The 22,323-nt window shown below is 41.6% G+C and overlaps 1 protein-coding gene across 1 annotated transcript in view; it reads left to right on the forward strand.

Annotated features, from left to right (window-relative positions):
• The window catches only part of INTS7 (integrator complex subunit 7), a 76,568-nt gene that overhangs the window by 12,510 nt on the left and 41,735 nt on the right, over window positions 1-22,323 (forward strand). Inside the window, exons 3-8 of the mRNA XM_015427622.1 lie at window positions 3,278-3,424; window positions 3,651-3,788; window positions 4,007-4,053; window positions 4,458-4,657; window positions 5,581-5,703; window positions 21,861-21,978. Coding sequence (XP_015283108.1) covers window positions 3,278-3,424; window positions 3,651-3,788; window positions 4,007-4,053; window positions 4,458-4,657; window positions 5,581-5,703; window positions 21,861-21,978 — 773 coding nt within the window. The remainder of the gene's footprint in view (window positions 1-3,277; window positions 3,425-3,650; window positions 3,789-4,006; window positions 4,054-4,457; window positions 4,658-5,580; window positions 5,704-21,860; window positions 21,979-22,323) is intronic.

Genomic DNA, 22,323 nt, shown 5'->3' on the forward strand with positions numbered 1-22,323 from the left:
TGTAAGGGAAGATCTTGTCTCACTAACCTGTTAGTGTTCTTTGAGGGAGTGAACAAACATGTGGACAAGAGGAACCCAAGAGATGTTGTTTACCTTGACTTCCAGAAGGTTTTTGATAAAGTTCCTCATCAAAGGCTTCTAAGTAAGCTCAATAGTCATGGGATAAAAGGGCAAGTCCTTTTGTGGATCAAAAACTGGCTAATTAATAGGAAACAGAGAGTGAGTATAAATGGGAAATTTTCTCAGTGGAGGGTGGTGAGCAGTGGGGTACCACAGGGATCAGTACTCTGTCCGATGCTTTTTAACTTGTTTAGTAATGATTTGGAATTGGGAGTAAGCACTGAAGTGATTAAATTTGCAGATGACATGAAGTTGTTCACGGTGGTAAGAACCAGGGAGGATTGTGAGGCACTTCAAAGGGATCTGTCGAGGATGGACGAGTGGGTATCGACATGGTAAATGGAGTTCAATGTGGTCAAGTTGGATGTGGCCAAAATGATAAACATTGGAGCCAAAAATCCTAACTATAAATACACGTTGATGGGGTCCCTAATTGAAGAGACTGACCAAGAGAGTGATCTTGGAGTCGTAGTAGATAATTCACTGAAAATGTCTAGACAGGGTGCGATTGCATTAAAAAAGGCCAACGCTATGCTGGGGATTATTAGGAAGGGAACTGAAAACAAATCAGCCAATATCATAATGCCTCTGTATAAATCAATGGTATGACCTCATTTGGAGTACTGTGTACAGTTCTGGTCACCACACCTCAAAAAGGATATTATAGCACTGGAAAAAGTGCAGAAATGGGCAACTAGAACGATAAAGGGATTGGAACACTTTCCCTATGAAGAAAGGTTAAAGTGCTTGGGGCTCTTTAGCTTGGAGAAATGAGGGCTGACATGATTGAGGTTTATAAGATTATCCATGGGATAGAGCAGGTAGAGAAAGAAGTACATTTCTTCCTTTCTCACAATACAAGAACTTGTGGGCACTCAATGAAATTGTTGAGCAGTCAGGTTAGAATGGATAAAAGGAAGTACTTCTTCACCCAAAGAGTGATTAACACATGGAATTCACTGCCACAGGCGGTGGTGGTGGCTGCAGGCATGGACGACTTCAAGAGGGAATTGTATAAACATATGGAGCAGAGGTCCATCAGTGGCTCTTAGCCACAAGATATAGATAGGAACTCTCGGTCTGGGGCAAGGGGTGCACTGTATTCTTGGTGCTTGGGGGGAGGGCAACAGTGGGAGGGCTTCTAGTGTCCTGGCCCCACTGCTGGACCTCCTGATGGCACCTGGTATTTTTGGCCACTGTGTGACAGAGTGTTGGACTGGATGGGCCATTGGTCTGATCCAACGTTGGGTTCTCTTATGTTCTTAAGAAATCAGAAGGGGTTTGAAACAGGGAAGGGCAGCCATGAAGGAACTAGAAAAGATCTTTAAGTGTAGGGATGTCACGTTGGCAACCAAGATCAAGTTAATTTGTCCCTTGATATTTCCTCTTACTATGTATGGGTGTGAAAGATGGACAATGAAGGAAGCTGACAAGAAGAAAGTTGTTTTCATTTGAAACGTGTTGCAGGAGAGTTTTATAGATACTGTGGAGTGCCAGAAAGACATACAAGTGTATTCTAGATCAAATCAAGCCTGAACTCACATTATGAGAAAACAAGAGTCGCTGGAAAAGAGAATAGTGCTAAGAAAAGTTGAAGGCAGCAGGAAAAGAGAAAGACCCGCCATAAGATGGATTGATTCATTCAGGGAAGCCATAGCTTTCAGTTTGCAAGAACTGAGCAAGGCTTTAATGACAGAATGTATTGGAGAATGTTAGTTCATAGGGTTGCCATAAGTTGGAGGCGACTTGGTGGCACTTTACACATGCAATATATATTACATAAATAGTGGGAGAATATCACCATTTGGGCATTTAGCAGAATAATTCCACAAGAGCATCATTGTGTGAACTTAGTCCACACAGGGCCATAGAGGCACCCCCTATCAAATTTGCGGCACCCCCACACACACACACACACACTCACTGCTCCCTGGTGAGATTCAGCCAGCTGCTTTTTCTCTCCCAACCGCCTAGCGGCTGCTTCCAATCTTCCCCTTCCTGCCTTGGGGAAAGTGGCAGCCCATGCTTTCCTCATGCCAGTGCGGCAGGTAGAGAGGGAAGCAGGTTGTGCTGCACAGCGCCAGGGGCCTCGGTCAAGCCCGCCACTGGAATGAGCTCTTGGGTGACCTGCTTCCTGCTGACCCTGGTTTGGTTCACCGTTGCCACCGTGCTCTGCTCCCTGCCTGGCCGAGAGCTTGGGGAGGCTCTGGTGGAGATTGGGGGCAAAACGAGGCTTTGATCCCCACTTCAGATGCTGCGCCCATTGGGGGCCGGTAGAGTTCCTGGCTGGCTGAGCCCTGGTAGCGGATGGCTGTGCCAGGGCTGTAGCCAGTGATGGCGCACTGAGGGCAGTGCCCCCTATCGAATTTGCAGCACCCCACTCACTGGTCCCTGGCGAGATCCAGCTGGCTGCTGCTTCCATCTTCTGCCCTGGGGAAAGAGGCAGCCTTTGCTTGCCTCGTGTCGGTGCTCCTGCGGCAGGGAGGGAGGGAAGCAGGCTGTGCCATGCAGTGCCGGGGCCCCCAGGTCAAGCCCGCTATTGGAAAGAGCTCTTGGACGAGCAGCTTCCTGCTGCCGCTGGCTCGGTTTGCTGTTGCCACCACACTCTGCTCCCTGCCAGGCCAAGAACTTGGGGAGGCTTTGGTGAGAATTGGAGGCAAAGTGAGGCTTTGATATCCATTTCGGACACTGCGCCTGTTGTGGGCATGTGGAGTTCTTGGCTGGCTGAGTTCTGGCAGTGGGTGGCTGTGCCAAGTGCGGCAACTTTTGAGTGTTTCGAGTTCCTTGGAAAATGCTTTGGGGGGGAGGTGAGGAAAATTGATCTGCCCTGGAGGAGAAGAAAGGGCTGGGGATTTAATTGGTGGCACCCTGTTGCCCCCCCCCCCCGGAAAAAAAATCCTGGCTGAGTCCACATGTCCTTGGTCACTGTCTTGGTTCTTGTAGGGAGTCATGTGAAGTAGCACTGAGATACTGAAATTATGACTATATGCTAATGGGGTTAATTCTGATTGAACTCACTGCAAGGTGCATGCATCTGCGTGTGGATAAAAAGAGCAAAACAGAGTGAGATGTAGGTTTAATGGAAGACAGTGGTACATTCCTTCATGATGTCATCTAATGTAATGAATAACAGCGTTAATTATATCTTTTAATACAGAAACAACTTCCTGCGGCTCTGTGTTCTGAAAGTTACTCAGCAGAGTGAAAAGCACTTGGAAAAGATCCTGAATGTAGATGAATTTGTGAAAAGAGTTTTCTCTGTTATTCACAGCAACGATCCCGTCGCTCGAGCCATCACGCTCAGGTAGGCATATTTAGTGGGCAAGAGCCTGGCTGGATGTTAATTTATTGCTAGTACTTGTCAATACAGTAACAACAAGATTGAGGTTTGGGTGTGCATGTGCCTCAGTTATCCTGCTTATACTGTACACAGCACCTCCAGAATTGTTGATTGTCTTAAATGACTGCAGATTCAGTTTGGAGTGTCACCCTTTTGGCAAGCTTATTTCTCCCCACTTTTTATTGTCCAGGATGTTAGGGAGTATGGCATCCATAATCCCAGAGAGGAAGAATGCACATCACAGTATTCGCCAGAGCTTGGATTCACACGACAACGTTGAGGTTGAAGCGGCTATATTTGCTGCAGCTAACTTTTCTGCCCAGTCCAAGTAAGCAGAACTTCAGTGCTTTCATCTGTTGCAGGCTACTCTTTGCTGTTGCTTTGGCTCTTCTTAATACATCTAATATTTCATGAAGATCATTATGTGAACAAACTGTAATGTTAATTAGCCTCACAGCTAAAAGGCGTAAAAACAGCATCGGTCTTGCCGATCCCTTTTTCATTTCAGGTTGTCTGACATTTTATTTTTTCCTCCTTTTTTGGCAGAGATTTTGCTGGAGGGATATGTAACAAAATCAGTGAAATGATTCAAGGTATGTATGTTTTATCCAATAATTAACAAAAAGCAATGAAACTTCTTTTGCTGTTATTTTTCATGTTCATGCTTTGGGGTGGTTAATACGGACAGTTTTCTGTCTTCTCTCTATAAGAGTAGGTTTTCTTTTGTTACGATATGTTGTGTGCTTGAAGGGACATTTGGTTTTTAAAATATGTTCTAAAGAATAGTGACTGCCTTTTAACATTTTCATCTTTCAACAAAAACAACACAAACCTTTATTGGCACATCATTGGTGTGATGTGGTCCATGGGGTCACGAAGAGTCAGACTCGACTGTGCAACTGAACAACAAAAACTATCAATTTTTATAACAGGTTGGAATGTCTTGATCTGCATGCTATGTATTTAAGATTTACTTTGAAAGTTATTGTTCCTGTAGGTTTAGCCACTCCTGTAGACTTAAAGCTGAAGCTGATCCCCATCCTGCAGCACATGCATCACGATGCCCGCTTGGCCTCCAGTGCCCGTCAGCTACTCCAGCAGTTGGTGACTTCCTACCCTTCAACCAAGATGGTCATTGTTACTTTGCACACCTTTACCTTGCTGGCTGCATCTTCTCTGGTTGACATTCCCAAACAGGTAACACATTTATTGGTGAAAGATCTGTTGCCAGCATTGTATAGCTTAAGGAATAAATGAAATCTGTGTAGTGATTTTTGGGGTGTCATCAGGTTCAAACATTTCAAGCCTGATTTTGCACCCCTAAAGGCTAGAAACCCGTTTCATTTTATAGGAAAGCTGAAATTATTAGGAAGCGGACGTCTTTTTCTTCTCTGTACTGTGTTCTGTGCTTGTGCGAATGACAGACTACCTTAACTCTGCCTGTTGGGCATCTACTGTGTTCATACATAAAATAAGTAAGGATGATCTCACCATGTGTGAGGCTTTGAGAGCCAGTTTGGTGTAGTGATTAGGAGCGCGGACACTAATCTGGGAAAACCAGGTTTGATTCCCCACCAGTGTTCCCTCTAAGCTGAGTTAGTGTGAGCTATCTCACAGTTTTTTAGCCTCTGGCTCACACATTTTTGTCTTAGCTCAGGAAGGATGGCTCCAGAGCAAACTAATATATGCAGTAGCCAAATCACTCACAACTTTAATGCCAGCAGCTCACAAAGTAGAATTTACGCTTACAAGACTCCACAGTTTAGTGGGAGTATTGTTCCCCACTCCTCTACTTGCAGCTGCTGGTGTGACCTTGGGTCAGTTCTTTCAAGGGCAGTTCTGGAGAGAGCTCTCTCAGCTCCACCTATCTCACCGGGTGTCTGTTGTGGGGAAGGGAAGGGGATTGTAAGATGCTCTGAGACTCGTTCAGGTAGTGAAGGGCGGGGTATAAATCCACTCTCCTCTTCTTCTTGTGCCATCAAAGCTGCAAAAAGTTTGGAATTTTGATTGCACCCAAAATATTTTTAAGCTTAATCAATTATACTTGTATACATACTGAGAACCTGAAGGAAGGCATTAAAAAGGCACTTAATTACAAAAAAAAAAATACCTTGTTGCAGATTCAGCTCTTACTGCAGTATCTGAAGAATGACCCAAGAGAGGCTGTGAAAAGGCTGGCTATCCAGGATCTAAAGTTACTTGCAAATAAAACCCCACATACTTGGAGCAAAGAGAATATTCAGGTATGTAAACATAATTTTTGCTACGGACAGATTGCACATAGCCGCATTTGTCCAAACACAAAGCTATGCAATACCTTCTAATTAGGACCAGCCCAGTGAGAGCCAGCGTGGTGTAGTGGTTAAGAGCAATGAACTCTAATCTTGAGAACTGGGTATCGATTCCACACTCCTCCACATGAAACCAACTGGGTGACCTAGTCTCTCAGCCTCCAAACAAGTCTAGCACACCGCTAAAAGAGCTAGAACTTAAGGCTGCCGGACAGTCTTAGGATCTCCTGGCTCTACTACACACAGTGCCATATGATAATTATTATTAATTTTTAATTAAGTAATTATGAGGACCGATTCAAATGTTTGACCCCAATAATAAAAGGTATTATATCTTTCGTTATTGCATTTTATCAAGAAACTGGACAGGTAAATGTAGTTCTTTTCCTTTGCAGAGAGACTGCTTCTTGCTTTTGTCTTAGGGTGTTGTTTTATTAGCAGATCATGCCGTGCTTGTCATCAAATGGAGGGAGACGCTTCTTCACACTCCTGCCATAACATACAATGTGACAAAGAAAAAGGCACAAAGTGTTGATTCCTCTTTGCATGAAGGCTAGTTTCAAGCATGTTAAAGGTGCATGATAAAATTAACACATTGATCTAAATTAGCCACTGATAGGCAGTCTCGTCCAGCCTCCAGATAATCACCCGTATTTACTTATTTCCTTCTGGCTGTTTAAGAAGCTAGCCATAAGTAGCTTTAGGAAGGTTAGTCGGTAGCAGAAAATGACTTAGTTGCCCCTGTCCTCTCAGGACAGTATGTGCACTGGATAAGCTTTCAGCCTCACCAAGTTTATGAGTACCTAGAAGGAGAAGGGGCGGAGAGAGTTGACACTTCACCTTATATTCTGGAATATTTAGGGAACCCTGCTTTGGGGACAGCTTTCACCTCAGTTTTCTGTCCTTTCCTCTGCCCTTCTTTCTCTATTTTAAAATAATTCATCTCTGGCTGTCATGTACCTCAACTAGAGATGTGAAGGCTCATGGAAAAGAGTCAGAAACATTCAGGAAAAAAATGCCCCCCCCTTTTTTCTGTGGCCTTTTTTCCGGTTTTTCTGATGGGAAAATTGGAAGTTTGGGGGAATACTGAAAAAACCTCTTGTAGAGTGAGTGAAGTGCTTTTAAAGACAAGGTAAGCGTGCTGTAGATATATGTGTGTGTGTCATCAAGTCGCTTCTGACTTATGACTGTAGATATATAAAGGAGTATTTTTGTACCTAGAAAGATACTTAACCTTCATGAGGGGAGCATGTTTCTCAGTTGTTGTATGCCTTCTGCTATCCTTTTGACGTGATTCTTCCCTGATGATTGACCTTTTTACCTCACCTTCAAAGCACTGTGCAGGTATACCTACAGATTGGGTAACAAGCAATTTATTGCCCTAAAGTAGTGTAGGATGCACCAGCTTGCAGTTTTCTCTCAAGTATTGGGTATATTTGTAGTTTTGCTTGTAGAAAACTAAGGCCTTTTAAATTCCATAAATAGTCAAATATTGCAGTTTTATATGCTAACTTATAAATGATGCACTTTGTGATGTTAAAGCAGTAAAATTAGCCTACTTGATAAAATAATAAGTATTGCATATATTATGACTTCCTTCCCAATTTTATTTTTTTTTTGGGGGGGAATTGGGGAGAAACTACTTTTTTGGTGTTTTCAAAATTTTCAGAAATTGTACATCTCTAACCACAGCTGAACCTGACCTGGATAACCCAGGCTAGACTGATCTTGTCAGATCTCTGATGCTAAGCAGGGTCAGCCCTGGCTGGTGTTTAGATAGGAGACCACCAAGGAATACCAGGGTCATGACATGGAGGCAGGCAAAGTCGGCTGTGGCTTGATGGCAAACAACAGCAACAACAAACCTCAGCTAAGAGAAACTCATTCCAAGAAACCTTTGATTCCTCAGGAGAGGAGCTTCAGGAAAGTTTTCCATGGTCTAGAGGCAGGAAGGTCCTGTGTGCCTAAATGATTGGCCACAAAAAAGTGGTCAGGTCACAGAGCAAAACCTGCGGCACTTGCCTCCAACTCAGAGGCTTAGGAGCATTCCTAAGGTGTGCTAATGGTCAGCTTCAGCACCAGATTGGCATCGCAGCTGGAATGTCCCAGATGGGACCAGTATTCAGCTTAATTCACCACGGGAATGCTCTTATTGTCAAGGACAGCGGGATTAGTTGTCCTTCCTATGATGGTCGCCAAACAGAAGTACCTCTGTCCTTTATGGGAGAGGAAAATACACCTAACAGTGCCTCCTAACATTGCCAGTTTGATTGTGGCAATTTGTGGCCCAAGAGCTGGCCTCTGGATTCGTAATGGAGCAAGCATTTATTTCCAGAGGAAGAAAACACCTCAGAAAACTTATTAAAATTTGTCTGGCCAGGTTTGGGCCTGAAGAAACCAATTCAGCCAGATTGAAGTCCAGTAGCATCTTAGAGACCAACAAGATTTTTGGAGTATAAGCTTTTGAGAGTCAAAGCTCCCATCATCAGATACAAGTTGGAATGGAGATCCCAGAGGCCTTATATCCCAGTCAGAAGGTGAGAGGGGTCACGAAGAAGGAACTGAGGATGCAGAGATACAATGCACGTTGTAATCAGCTACATTAGAGCAGAGGGGCAGAAAATTACCATCTGTCATGAGATAAGGTAATGATGTGGATAGCCCAGACTAGCCTGATCTCATCAGATCTTGGAATCTAAGCAGGATTGACCCTGGTCAGTATTTAGATGAGAGACCACCAAGGAATACCAGGATCGCTATGGAGAGGCAGACAATGGCCAAACCAACACTGTTAATCTCTTGCCTTGAAACCGCTACGGGGTCACCATGGGTCGGCTATGATTTGAGGGCAAAAAGAAAAAAAGATAAGAATCCTATGTCCCTATTCAGCAGTGGGGGGGGGGGGGTCTGTTGTTCTGAACTTGTGAAGAACTCAAGTTCATTCAGTTCAATTCAGGTCACCCACTAGAGGTTACTAAGATTGCAATGTCTGCACAACCTCACAAAGCCAGCAGGGAGCAGCAAAGATATTCTGGCTGACTACAATAACTAGGAAGCCCTCTCAGCCCAGAGTTTTGTCTAGTTTATGCATACAAGCTAGATCAGATGTTGGCTTCTCACTGCTTGAGTTTGTGATTCAGTATTTCTTAAGAAGGAAGCTGTCTGATGCAAGCTTGACCCAGACTTCTGTTTCTCAGGAATATCTTCTTAATTTAATTGCCACAAAAATGAGTTCTTGGATCCTCCAGAGAACAGTCCTCTGCCTCGGGACCAGAAAGTCTGTAAAGGTCCCTAAAAGGTGTTCTCTAGAAGGAAAGGATCAGATTGACTTTTTTCCATTTTTTTTCCCAAGAAGGAGATTGGACAGGAATGGTTCTTTCTCCTTGCTCACAAATTCAGCACTGAGCATTTTAAGAGGTTGGGCTTTTTTTCTAACAGAGCAGTGAAGTTTTGTTTTAGGTTGGTAGCTGATGTAATGATCCAAATTGCATGACTCAGCTCACCCTATACATGATACAAGAGGTCTCAATGTGTGCCATACAAGTTTCAGAGGCAAGTTTCCTCATTGCCCAGACTTCTGTGATGTGGGCATGTAAGCTGCTAAATGACATTCTAGCTATAAACAGGGAGAATACACTCAGAGCAGCCACTTTTATGGCAGATGTCAGCCTTCGTGTATGAACAGAGCATCTACAGTTACGGCTTCTGCAGCTGTAAGTGGCAAAAACGTGTGCAGTGTGGGAAGGTGTTCAGTGCCAACAAATCATTGCCAAGTTATGGTGATCCTATCAATCAACAACCTCCAAAATGTCCTATCATTAACAGCCTTGTTCATATCTTGCAAACAGAGGGCTATGGCTCTCTTGTTTGATTTAATCCATCTCATGTTGGATCTTCTGCGAAGTATAAGTCCCCACTCCAGTGCTGAAGTATCCCAGCTCCAGTGACAAAGCATCTGGAACAAGGGAATAAACAGGCAAGTTTAGCAGACGTGTGAGTTTAGCAGGAGGGTGAGAAAGGCAGGGCACTAATTTCTCCATGTCCATAATTGAGTAAGCAGACTTTCCACAAACAGATCTACATAAATAGGGAATTTATGAAAACAAGGATTTTAAAGAAAGCAACTATGAAGGTAGAATGCCAATGGGGTTGGGGGCTGTCTAGTGTATTGCACTGAATGCAACATGTATGACTGTCTGCCAGCTGGACAGAAGTTATGGGTGTATGCTTGGTGCAAGGAGCTCCTAGTTCTCAGGGAACAAGTTTGCAGCCTCAAGGCCAAGGTGGCTGATCTGGAGAAGCAGAGACGGTCAGATACATCAGTCTCTGTCTCACTCTGAGAATGGCAGCCCCGCTGCTGTCAGGGAGCATTAAGGTCAAGGGGAAACAAGGCACCATGCTGAAGAAAGGGGGAATGTTTCCTCAGAAGGGACTCCTTCTGCAGTTGGTCCACAGGTATTCTTTTACACCAAGGAACCATCTCGGGGCAGGGAGGGAAGGGGGGCTCTTGGTAGCTGGTGATTTGATCCTCAGGCATGTAGATAGATGGGTTGCAAACCCACATTCTGACCGCATGGGTGACTTGCCTTCCTGGTGCGAAGGTAGCAGACATTATGTGTGGTCTAGATAGGCTGGTAGACAGGGCTGGGGAGGAGCCAGTGGTCATGGTACATGTTGGTATCAACAGTGTGGGGAAATGTAGTTGTGTGGTCCTGGAGGGAACATTTAGGCTTCCAGGAAGGAGACTCAAGGCCAGCACTTCTCTGAAGTGCTATCTGTTCCACATGCAGGGTCAACTAGACAACTATAAATTAGGAGTCTCAATGTGTGGATGAGACAATGGTGTAGGGAGGAAGGGCATATGTTTGTTAGGCACTGGGACACTTTGGAACAAGCAGGACCCGTGCAAAGCAGACGGCCTCCACTTTTCCCAAGAAGGAACCAGGCTGTTGGTGCTTAAAATGAAAAAGGTGACAGAGCAGTTTTTAAACTAAATCCTGGGGTAAATCCAACAGGAGATGAAATGTCTCTGGTTCAAGATGGCTCATCTCTAGGAGATGAAGGGGTAGCTGTTACTGTTCTAGAGGGGATTACAGCTGGCCACTGAGAGAGCGACAAACAAATATTGACTGCTTGACAAGTTCTAGAGGCAACAGGAAAAAGGTTGCAGCCCTACCATGTCTGGAGAATTATAGATGTTTATGTGCCAGTGCTAGAGGTGTCCAAGGTAAAATGGGTGAGCTGGAAAGCTTAGTGTCAGAGGAGAACATAGACATTGTGGACATTTCAGAAACTTAGTGGGATGAGGATAATCAGTGGTTCCTGGAAGTAAATTATATCAGCAGGATAGGGAGGGAAAGGTCAGAACTGGAGTGGCTCTGTATTAGGGGTGTGTAAAAAAATTTTTTTCTCCTGATTCGGGTCTGTTGGACCCTATAAATATTGGTATTCTAAATATTCCTGAATGCCGGTATTAGTATTGTATTGAGATTTGAGGAAATATTTGGGAAACCCGAATTTATTCGACTCCATTATACCCTATGGGGGACCATCCCCATAGGGTATAATGGAGAATTGGTCTGGAGGTATTCAGGGTTCCAGGGGGGGCTGTTTTTTGAGGTAGAGGTGCCAAATTTGCAGCATAGCTGCTGGTGCCTCTTCTAACCCCCCCCCCCCCACGTTTTAAAATGTCGGAGCAGTCCAGTTCTCTGGTCCTCCAGAGAAGGTGCCCCCATCCTCCATTGAAACCAATGGAGGGGGTATCCTGGATTCAAGACTTTGGATATAACATTGATATTGATGAATGGTCCAAAATATGGAATGTAATAAAATACACATGAGGAATACCATATAAGGAAAATATATATAAAATGTTTTTTAGGTGGCACTGGTCACCAGATAAAATCGCAAAATGTTATCCAAATCTATCTAAAACTTGCTGGAAATGTAAACATAGCATTGGCACCTTCTGCCATATGTGGTGAAGGTGTAACATAACACAAATTTACTGGCATAAGATACAAAAACTTATATCTGAAATCGTAGATATAGAACTACCATATAGACAGAAATATTTTTGTTAAATATTTTGCCAGATAAGTATAAAAAAACAGATCAATATATATTAACATATATGTTAACATCGGCTCGTATTATATTTGGTAAATATTGAAAACAGGGAAAAATACCCTCAAGGTAAAGGTAAAGGTTCCCTTGCTCGAAAGCCAGTTGAGTCCGACTCTAGGGTTGCGGTGCTCATCTCCGTTTCAAAGCCAAAGAGCCAGCGCTGTCCGAAGACAGTTCTGTGGTCATGTGGCCGGCATGACTAAACACCAAGGCGCACGGAACTCTGTTACCTTCCCACTGAAGTGGTACCTATTTATCTACTTGCAATTTCTTACTTTCGAAGATGAATGGATGTATAAAATGTTGAATATTGCAGAGATGGATAAATTAACACTAATTTTGCAAGGTAAAGATAACAAGATATTTAAAGAAAGATGGAAAAAATTATTTATGGTTAGACAACAAATATTAACGTAGACTCATGATATGGTAATTACTGTAATACAATCAATATATTGTGTCTTGTATAATATAAAAACCTTATAAATAAAATGTTTTTTTTAAAAAAAAAAAACCAATGGAGGGGAAAAGGCATTTAAAGAGACAGAGCAGTTTTTAAACTAAATCTTGGGGTAAATACCTCTTTAAATACCTTCTAGCTGTGCCTGAATAAAAGCCGAATAATATTGGCTTTTATTCAGGCACAGCTATTTCAGTAGCCTAACCAAACTCTCCAATCTGTATTTGGCTGAATATATACCAAAAAAAATACCGATAAGGATTTTTCGGATATTGATTTGGCTTTATGTATACTATTTATGTATACACCACTATTCTGTATGTCAGAGAGGGTGTACAGTCCAGTAAAACTGAGAACCTAAGAGAAATAAATTTGCTTACAGAAACACTGTGGGTGGAAAGATGCTAGTAAGTTTAGCATTTATGTAAAAAAGACCAACACAACCAAATGTAACTTTAGAAGCGGTACCTTGTCTCAAATGAGAGGGCTTGTGAATAAGAAACTGAAAGAAAAGGTAAGGAGGGTCAAGTCCCTTCAGGAATCTTGGAGACTATTTAAAACTACAGATACAGTGTATACCACAGGTTAGGAAAGGTATGAATAGGTGTAATAAAAGACCAGCATGGTTAACAAACAAAGTAATGGAAGCACTAAAAGAGAAGAAGGATTCCTTTAAGTGGTGGAAGGCTCATCTGAGTGAGGTAAATGAAAGGGAGCACAGGCTTTGGGAAATAAAATGCAAGTTGGTGATCAGAAAGGCAAAAAGGGACTATGAGGAACATATTGCAAAAAACAGAAAGACCAATAAGAAAATTTTCTTCAAATACATTAGCAGCAGAAAACCAGCCAGGGAGGCAGTGGGGCCCTTTGATGATTAATGGGCAAGAGGATTACTAAAGGATCATAGGGAAATGGCAGAAAACCTGAATGCGTTTTTCACCTCTGTCTTCGCTGTAGAAAATGGGAGGTACTTGCCCACTCTAGAACTGGTGATTTCAGGAGGGGTGTTAAGAACATAAGCCAATGTTGGATCAGGCCAATAGCCCATCCAGTCCAACACCCTGTCACACAGTGGCCAAAAATACCAGGTGCCATCAGGAGGGCCAGCAGTGGGGCCAGGACACTACAAGCCCTCCCACTGTTGCCCCCCCCAAGCACCAAGAATACAGTTCATCCCTTGCCACAGACTGAGAGTTCCTATCTATACCTTATGTCTAAGAGCCACTGATGGACCTCTGCTCCATATGTTTATCTAATTCCCTCTTCAAGCCGTCCATGCCTGTAGCCGCTGCCACCTCCTCTGGCAGTGAATTCCATGTGTTAATCACTCTTTGGGTGAAGAAATACTTCCTTTTATCCATTGTAACCTGACTGCTCAGCAATTTCATTCTTGTACTGTGAGAAAGGGAGAAAGGTACTTCTTTCTTTACCTACTCTATCCCATGCATAATCTTATAAACCTCAATCATGTCACCCCTCAGCCCTCATTTCTCCAAGCTAAAGAGCCCCAAGCACTTTAACCTTTCTTCATAGGGAAAGTGTTCCAACCCTTTTATCATTCTAGTTGCCCTTTTCAGCACTTTTTCCAATGCTGTAATATCCTTTTTGAAGTGTGGTGACCAGAACTGTACACAGTACTCCAAATTGATGGTCACAGTACTCCAAATTGATGGTCACACCATCAATTTATACAGGGGCATTATGATACTGGCTGATTTGTTTTCCGTTCCCTTCCTAATAATCCCCACCATAACATTGGCCTTTTTTATTGCAGTCGCACACTGTTTCGACATTTTCTTTTTGGTAAACAAATTTTATTTTTTCTTAGGAATTCAACATTTATAATTAAATCATTTCATCTTTTCCATTGTTTACCCCATTCCCATTTCCTCCCCTCCCTCCGGTGGCTTCCCGCAATGCTTCACCCCTTACTGCACGTTACTTTACATCATTAATTATATCATTTTCTTATCATTACAGTCTCAAGATAACATCATTTGACTTAATATTGATCTAAACATATTAAGTTTTGTTTCACATCCCAGTTCTTTTCCAGATATGTTTTAAAGTCACTCCATTCTTGAAAAAACACGTCGTCTTCTTTATTATTCAACTTTTTCGTGATTTTGTCCATTTCTGCCATGAACAGAACTTTTTGTATCCAGTCTTCGATTTCTGGCACTTTCTCTATTTTCCAAAATTGCGCATAAATCATTCTCGCTGTTGTAATTAAGTACCAGAATAAGGTCTTTTTAGTCGTATTGACTTCTTCCATTTTCAGTCCCAAAAGCAGAATTTCTGGTGCCTTTTTGAAAGAGCATTTCAGTATTTTTTGCATTTCATTGTGGACTTTTGTCCAAAAGTCTACAGCTTTCTCGCAAGTCCACCACATATGATAAAATGAACCACTCTCCCAGACATTTTCCATTTCATTTTTTTCCTCTCTAAAACCATAATTTCTTTTATCTGATCTAAAAAGATCATAGATTTGCATGTATTTCAGCCATTCATATTCATATTCAATTTCATTCTGCTTTTTCATTACCCATTCTGTTCCCTCTTTTTTAATTAAATCTTTATATGGCAACCAATCCTTGTCTCTATGTCTTGAGTAAGATGTTAACACTTCTACTGGTACAATCCACAATGGTCTTACATCACGGAAATATTTTTTGTATCTCATCCATACCACAAACAATGCTTTTCTTACCACATGAAGTTTAAAAAAGCTATCCATTTTTGTCTTATCATACCACAAATATGCATGCCAACCAAATCTACAATCATGGCCTTCTAGCCCCAATAGCTTATCATTATCTAATTTCACCCACTGTTCCATCCAGGTTAGACAGACCGCTTCATAATATAGTCTAAGATTTGGTAGCTGCAAGCCTCCTCTTTCATTAGCATCACAGAGTATTTTCATCTTAATTCTCGGTTTCTTGCCTGCCCAAACAAACTTTGATAATTCTTGTTGCCACTTAAGCAACAAATCCGTCTTGCTGAGTATTGGTATTGTTTGGAACAGGAACATCAAACGTGGTAGGACATTCATTTTTATAACTGATATTCTTCCCATCAATGACAAGTTCATTTTATCCCATTTCTTAAAGTCTTGAGTTAACTTAATCCATAATTTTTCATAATTGTTCAATGAGTTATCTACTATGACTCCAAGATCTCTCTCTTGGTCAGTCTCTGCCAGTTCGGACCCAATCAACGTGTATTTATAGTTCGGATTTTTGGCTCCAATGTGCATCACTTTGCACCTGGCCACATTGAACCCCATTTGCCACGTTGACGCCCACTCGCCCATTCTCGACAGATCCCTTTGGAGTGCCTCACAATCCTCCCTGGTTCTTACCACCCTGAACAACTTCGTGTCATCTGCAAATTTAGCCACTTCACTGCTGGTGTTGAAAGACCTGAGTCAGATTGAGGTGACAAGAAAGGAGGTCCTGTCACTGATGGACAAATTAAAAACTGACAAATTACCAGGTCCAGATGGCATACATCCAGGAGTTCTGAAAGAACTCAGGTGTGAACTTCTGGCTCTCCTGACAAATATACGCAATCTATCACTAAAATCTGCCTTCATTCCTGAGTACTAGAAGGTAGCTAATGTAACCCTCACCTTTAAAAATGGTTCCAGAGCAGATTCAGGAAATTACAGGTCGGTCAGTCTAATGTCAAGACCGGGTAAGTTGGTGGAATCAGTTATTAAAGATAGAATTAGTAGGCACATTGATGAACAGTAATTATTGAAGAAGATTCAGCATGGATTCTGTAAGGGAAGGTCTTGTCTTACTAAACCTTTAGAGTTCTTTGAGGGGGTGAGCAAACATGTGGACAAGGGTGTGTCAAAAAGGTCTCCCCTGCCCATCCCAGGCTGACGACCTTTTCTCCAAGAGGCTGGCTAGCTGCAGATTACAAAAGGTGTTGGAGGCACCTGTGCACCTTCAACCTGGGTAGGCTACCACCAGTGCTTCTACGTCCCTCCAGTCAGGAGCCAAAGGACAAACTCCTGACCTTCCTGGGATTACCTAGGGAGTCCTCCCTGCGAGGTTGGCTCACCGTAGGAAACCCACCAAAATTACTATTATGGTAGTGAAACTGCCATAATCTAGGCACTGGATTTCTTTTTACAGCTGCAGAGACAAAGAGCCAGAGTTTAGTATTTAAAATATAATTTTATTAAAGTGCAAAGATTACTTAAAATACTGTAAGAAAGAAAACAATACAAGTAGAGATTAAGTTACCAGCTAAACATTTTAGAACATTGGTTTCCAAAATACAACATGCTACCCATTCAGAGTTCTGGGACCAAAGAAGCTCCAGAGTCCCAAAAGCCAGGCAAATTGACTTTAGCGACAGAGTCTTAAGATGGCTGAAGTGAGCAGGTCAGTGTCAGCATAACATGCACTCACCATCAAGCCCCTTGAATAGGTTTCAAGACAGATAATTTATTGTCTGAATCCTAGATTGCTGCTAGGCTATACACCAATCAGGGTTCAAGCAATGTCCTATAGTTAGAGGTAGGCCAATCAGTAGCAAGATTGGTTCTTCTTTGTCCATGTCAGGAGTGCAGTGATATGATCTGCAGCTTATTCCACTCCCATCTCTCACAGAGACTTAATTGAATGGAATATTAATTGGACAGCTAAAATGGGGAGAACATCTTATCTTTGCAGGTGCAAGGCCACACTGTTCTCTCCCAGAATAACTGTATGAAACTCTGGAGACACAGAGACAAACAATTTCAACAAACACAGGCTGCAGCCAGACTGAACCAACTTTTAAAACAGAACTCCATTTTGAATGAACCAAAGTTCTTGACAGGGTGATAATGTTCCTCAGCAAAGGTTCTAAAGTAAACTCAGCAGTCATTGGATAAGAGGACACAGAGAGTGGGTATAAATGGGCAGTTTTCACAGTGGAAGGTGGTGAGCAGTGGAGTACCACAGGGCTTGGTACTAAGTCTGGTGCTTTTTAACTTGTTCATTAATGATTTAGAGTTGGGAGTAAGCAGTGAAGTGGCTAATTTTGCAGATGACACTAAGTTGTTCAGAGTGGTGAGAACCAGGGAGGAATGTGAGGAGCTCCAGAGGGATCTGTCAAGGCTGGATGAGTGGGTGTCAGTGTAGTATGAATGGGAATATAAAGATTTTTTATATAGGTTTTTTCTTCTTGGTTGTTCATATTCATATTTTTTCCTGGTTTTATGAATTTCTCTTTTAAGTAATATTTTATTAGGATGTTAGAAAGGCCTGTTATATAGAAGGCTTTCCTCTTGTAGGTCTGATATTGCTAGCAGACAACATAATAGGTACAAAGTTTATGATTCTGTGGTTTTTAAGGGCAAAACCTTGCAATGTCTGGGTCAGATAAGATTTTAGTCTCGTATCAGTAAAAATACTTTTGTTTGGGATATGAAGAATCCTTGCCCATTATCATTTAGGTTAGGTTAAGTAAACAGGTTTTACTTAGTTTGACGTAGATATATGTTTCTTTACATCTGACAAATCCGAGGCTTATTACTCAAATTACCATTGTCTTTTATAACCAATTATGTTTTTTGAATATTGTTTTCTTGATGATGTCAGTCCATGTATAATATATCATATATTTCCTGAATATGTTCAGAATATGTTCAAGAAGAAGAAGAAGATGGAAGAAGAAAAAGAAGAAAGTTGTCAGTTTTTGATTAGTTATTTGGTCCAGTTGTTTTCCTGTTAATTGAAGCATATTTCTTGAATATGCTGAGAAGAAAGTAGTCAATTTTGGATGGACTATTTGGTCCAACTGTTTTCTTGTTAATTGAAATAAAACATAGATCTTCCTCCTCATTTGACTTCATTTTTGACATGGAATCTAATATGTACAATATCAACATTGCAAATGAGGTTCAGTGTGGGCAAGTGCAAAGTAATGCACATTGGAGCCAAAAATCCTAACTATAAATATGCGTTGAATTGGTGGTAAGTGACCAGGAGACAGACCTTGGAGGCATGGTAGATAACTCACTGAAGATGTCAACTCAGTGTGTGACTGCAATGAAAAAGGCAAATGCTACGCTGGGGATTATTAGGAAGGGAATTGAAAACAAATCAGCCAGTATCATAATGCCCCCCTATAAATCGATGGCGCAATCTCATTTAGAGTACTGTGTACTGGTCACCTCACCACACCCCAAAAAGGATATTATAGCATTGGAAAAGGTGCAGAAAAGGGCAACTAAAATGATTAAAGGGATGGAACACCTTCCCTATGAACCTATGTTCAATAGGTTAGGGCTCTTTATCCTGAAGAAGCGATGATTGAGGGGTGACATGGTAGAGGTTTACAAAATTATGCATGGGATAGAGAAGGTAGAGAAAGAAGTACTTTTCTCCTTTTCTCATAATATTTGTTTGTTTGTTTATTCAAATTTCTACCCCGCCCTCCCAGCCGAAGCCAGCTTAGGGTGGCTTACATAAAAACAGATGGTTACATTTAAAACATAAGTTACAATTAAAACAGATTAAAACCACAATAAGTGCTAGTAATTGTGCACAATTAATGAGCCATAGGCTTAGAACAGATAAAAGGAAATACTTCACCCAAAGAGTAATTAACACATGGGATTCACTGCTGCAAAAAAATGGTGGCGGCTACAAGAGGGGATTGGATAAGCACAATCTTCTGGGCATGGGTCACTGGGGGCGTGGGCGAAGATATTTGTGCATTGTACAGGGGTTGACTAGATGACCTTGGAGGTCCCTTCCAACTCATGCCAATCCCTACTATTTAACATACAATCCTATTTTCTTTGTTGTCTGGCCAAAGGCCAAATCATATTAATTGTTTGTATGATATTTTTGATACTGTATTTGAGCCTGTAGTCTAGAATATTTGCATATTTGCAGACCTAGTCAGAAAGAAACTCTGTCGTTGGCTCCCAGTTCTCATTTAAGTGAAGCTGTGTTCTGTTCAAGTAAAGAAGTTGGTGAATTTTTAAGATTACTATAATGAGATGGCAAGTAGGGCTGTACTAGTGGGGCACAGGGTGCTTTATTTGAGTGGGCTGCCATGGACAGTCTTTGAACTAGGGTTCAGAGTGCTGATTTCCTCAAACTGTCTCCATATGTGGGGCAAGGTTTTGGATCAGACCACAACACCAGCACCTTCTTGTTAGAAATGAGTTGCTAGAATTGCCAGTTCTGTTGCAAATACCTATTCTATCATTTATCTACAGGGAGATCTGGGGAAACTGTATTCTCTAGAAGATTTTTTCCATAGCCAAGATTTATCTGTGTTAGTTGCTTTTTGGTACATGGCCTTTTATAAGCCATCCTGTTAAGCCTTTTCTGCTTTGACACAATGATGTTATTGGAGCTCACCTGTGAATCACCTTTGGCTCAAGAAAGGGTAACATTTGTGTAACAGTTTAATAAATAGAGCAGCAGAGATGATAGTTTCTGAGCAAGACTGAAACAAAGCTGAAAGATACTTTCTAATAATCGTAAGAAAGCCCTACAGTCCTTGTTTTGAAACACTCCTACCCCATTTGTAAATGCCATTAGTTTTGGTGCTTTGTTTTGTTTCTGTGAACATGCCGTTTGGTTCTTATACTGATGATTTATTAAGGATTTGTATAACTCTGGCAAAATGTCGATAATGCGGTTTCCTGATATGAAACCAGAGGAAGTGGCAGAAAAGTGAGAGATGAGTCCAAACCTTTATTTTCCCCATGAGATGTTTTCTTACTGTTGTGATTAATGCCATGCTTTATTACCTGTTGTGAATAGAGAAACTATCCAGTAGTTACTATTTTTGAATGTTGCAATCACTCAGTCAAAAATTTGCCTTTTCTTTTCCCATTAATAAGTTCTGGTTTTGCATGAAAGACACCCTGTTTATTAGCATATGAAAGTTCCAGACTCCTTGCATAATACTGCTTTTATTTCTGGCATGTCACCATGAAATAAATACCATTGCGCTGAAGAACCCTGTGCAGCAGCCAGTGAAAAAAGATACACTAATTAACAGGAAAAGTAATCTTGATAGATATGATCTACAAAATTCCATCATTTTAAAAAGCTGGTTGTTTTCTAATACATTCATGGCTATACAAGTAACGTCCATCAATAAATTAAGATTATTTAAAAGTGATACTAAAGTCTATTTGTGGTGGTGTTTTTGTATACTTGAAGACTAAATGGAAGAAGTAGATTAGGTGTATCTATATGTGTGTGTATATATGTATATACTAGAAATAATGCCCGTTGTGGAAATAAATACAACGAGATCTAGAAAGAGGCTCTGGGAGAGTGCTCTGGCTTTGGGCAAACAGTGTCAGTGTCCTGTGGCGATCTCAGCAGGGTTTAATGACAGAGTCCACTGTTTTCTCCAGAGGGACTGATCTCTGCTACCTGAAGAGCATTTGTATGTTTGAGTTATCTGTAGCCCTCACCTGGAGAATGGTAACCATTGTTACCCATTCTCCTCTCCCCTATGAGGTATGTTATGCAACTGAAAATTCCAACTGCCTTGCGGGGGGGGGCGAGTTTGAGGTGTGGAATGGACTGAAGTCCAATCAGCTTCCATATGCAAAAGACCAGGTTGTCGCAGCAGTTGTGGTGTGGGCGGGACCCGGGCTTTGCCTTCTGATTGGTGGCGATATATGCTGAGGAGCAGTGCCATCAGCCATACACTAAGGGAGTGCATTTTAGAATTAGAACTTTGACTCCCACTATTCAGTTATATATAAGGAGAGATATGTGCGTATATATATATCTCACTGACTTTCATTTTGTTTCTGGGCACAATTCTGTTTAGATCTGTTTGAAGCCATGATATTTAAATAGACACCATTTTCATATGAGCCTATCTATCCCTTGAGACTCTGGGCAGAGGCCTTTCTGTATGTGCCCAAGTGAGGTTAGATGGTCATTTTATTTATAGAATAACTTCCCCAGAATTGCCTGTTTGTCATCGTCTCTCTCATTTGGGCAATAGGTTAAGACAGTTTAATTTGCCCAAGTATTTGATGAGGAAGAAGTATGAAAGCTTTGTTGTTGTCTGTTATTTCTCGTATATATTTTAGATGATTGTTTTGGATGTTGGTGTTGTAAGGTACGGGGAGGGGGGGCTATGTGATGTGGGAAGCAGGGTAAACATATTTTAATGGTGCATCAGGAAAAAATAATTGTTTATTTTAGTTATCTTGCCCCTATACGTTTTGTCTAAACATAGGGGCAATATAGCTGAAATAGTCAGACCTTTTCCCTTCAGCACATTTTTTTCCTTTGCTCTGTCTTTGGTTCAGCCCTCGTCTCCTCTATTTAAAAATATGTTAAATCAACTTTATTAAAATGAATTTCAGCTAGTTTTTTCCTGTGCTTCTCTGGGAATCATCAAGTGGGGCAATACTGAGTTGTATATGTACATGCCTGAATTGTCAGTCCACACATTTAGAGGGTTTTTTTTTTAAGCAGAATTTTTTCCCCTCAGACTAAAAAGGTTCTTTCTTCTGGCTTCTTAGGCACTTTGTGAATGTGCTCTTCAAACTCCCTATGACAGCTTGAAACTAGGCATGCTGTCTGTACTTTCCACACTGTTGGGGACGATAGCGATCAAACAGTATTTCAGCATTGCTCCAGGTATGAAAAGATTAGCTCATCCGTTTCTTCTTTTCCTTTTCTTTTCACAGAAATTAGTATGTGGTGGTTCCTCAGTCCTGTGAACATTCTTAATGTTGAACAGTGAACGGTGTGGAAACACTTCCCAAACTGTGGGAATGGGTTTAATTTTCTGCATAACTGAAATTCTGCACTGCAAAGGAAATAAATAATAATAGTCTAGTGACTTGCTAGAAGATTACCAGTGGCGGCGGGGGGGGATCGCTGAGCATGTAATGGTGCAGATCAGTTCCTCGCCCTGTGCTACTGCCATCTCTTTTGAGTACTCCCACACCGTTTCCTCTGCCTTATAAAGCACACACACAG

Source organism: Gekko japonicus, unplaced genomic scaffold (assembly GCF_001447785.1).
Source record: "Gekko japonicus isolate JY-2015 unplaced genomic scaffold, Gekko_japonicus_V1.1 scaffold45, whole genome shotgun sequence".
NCBI classification, from domain to species: Eukaryota; Metazoa; Chordata; class Lepidosauria; order Squamata; family Gekkonidae; genus Gekko; species Gekko japonicus.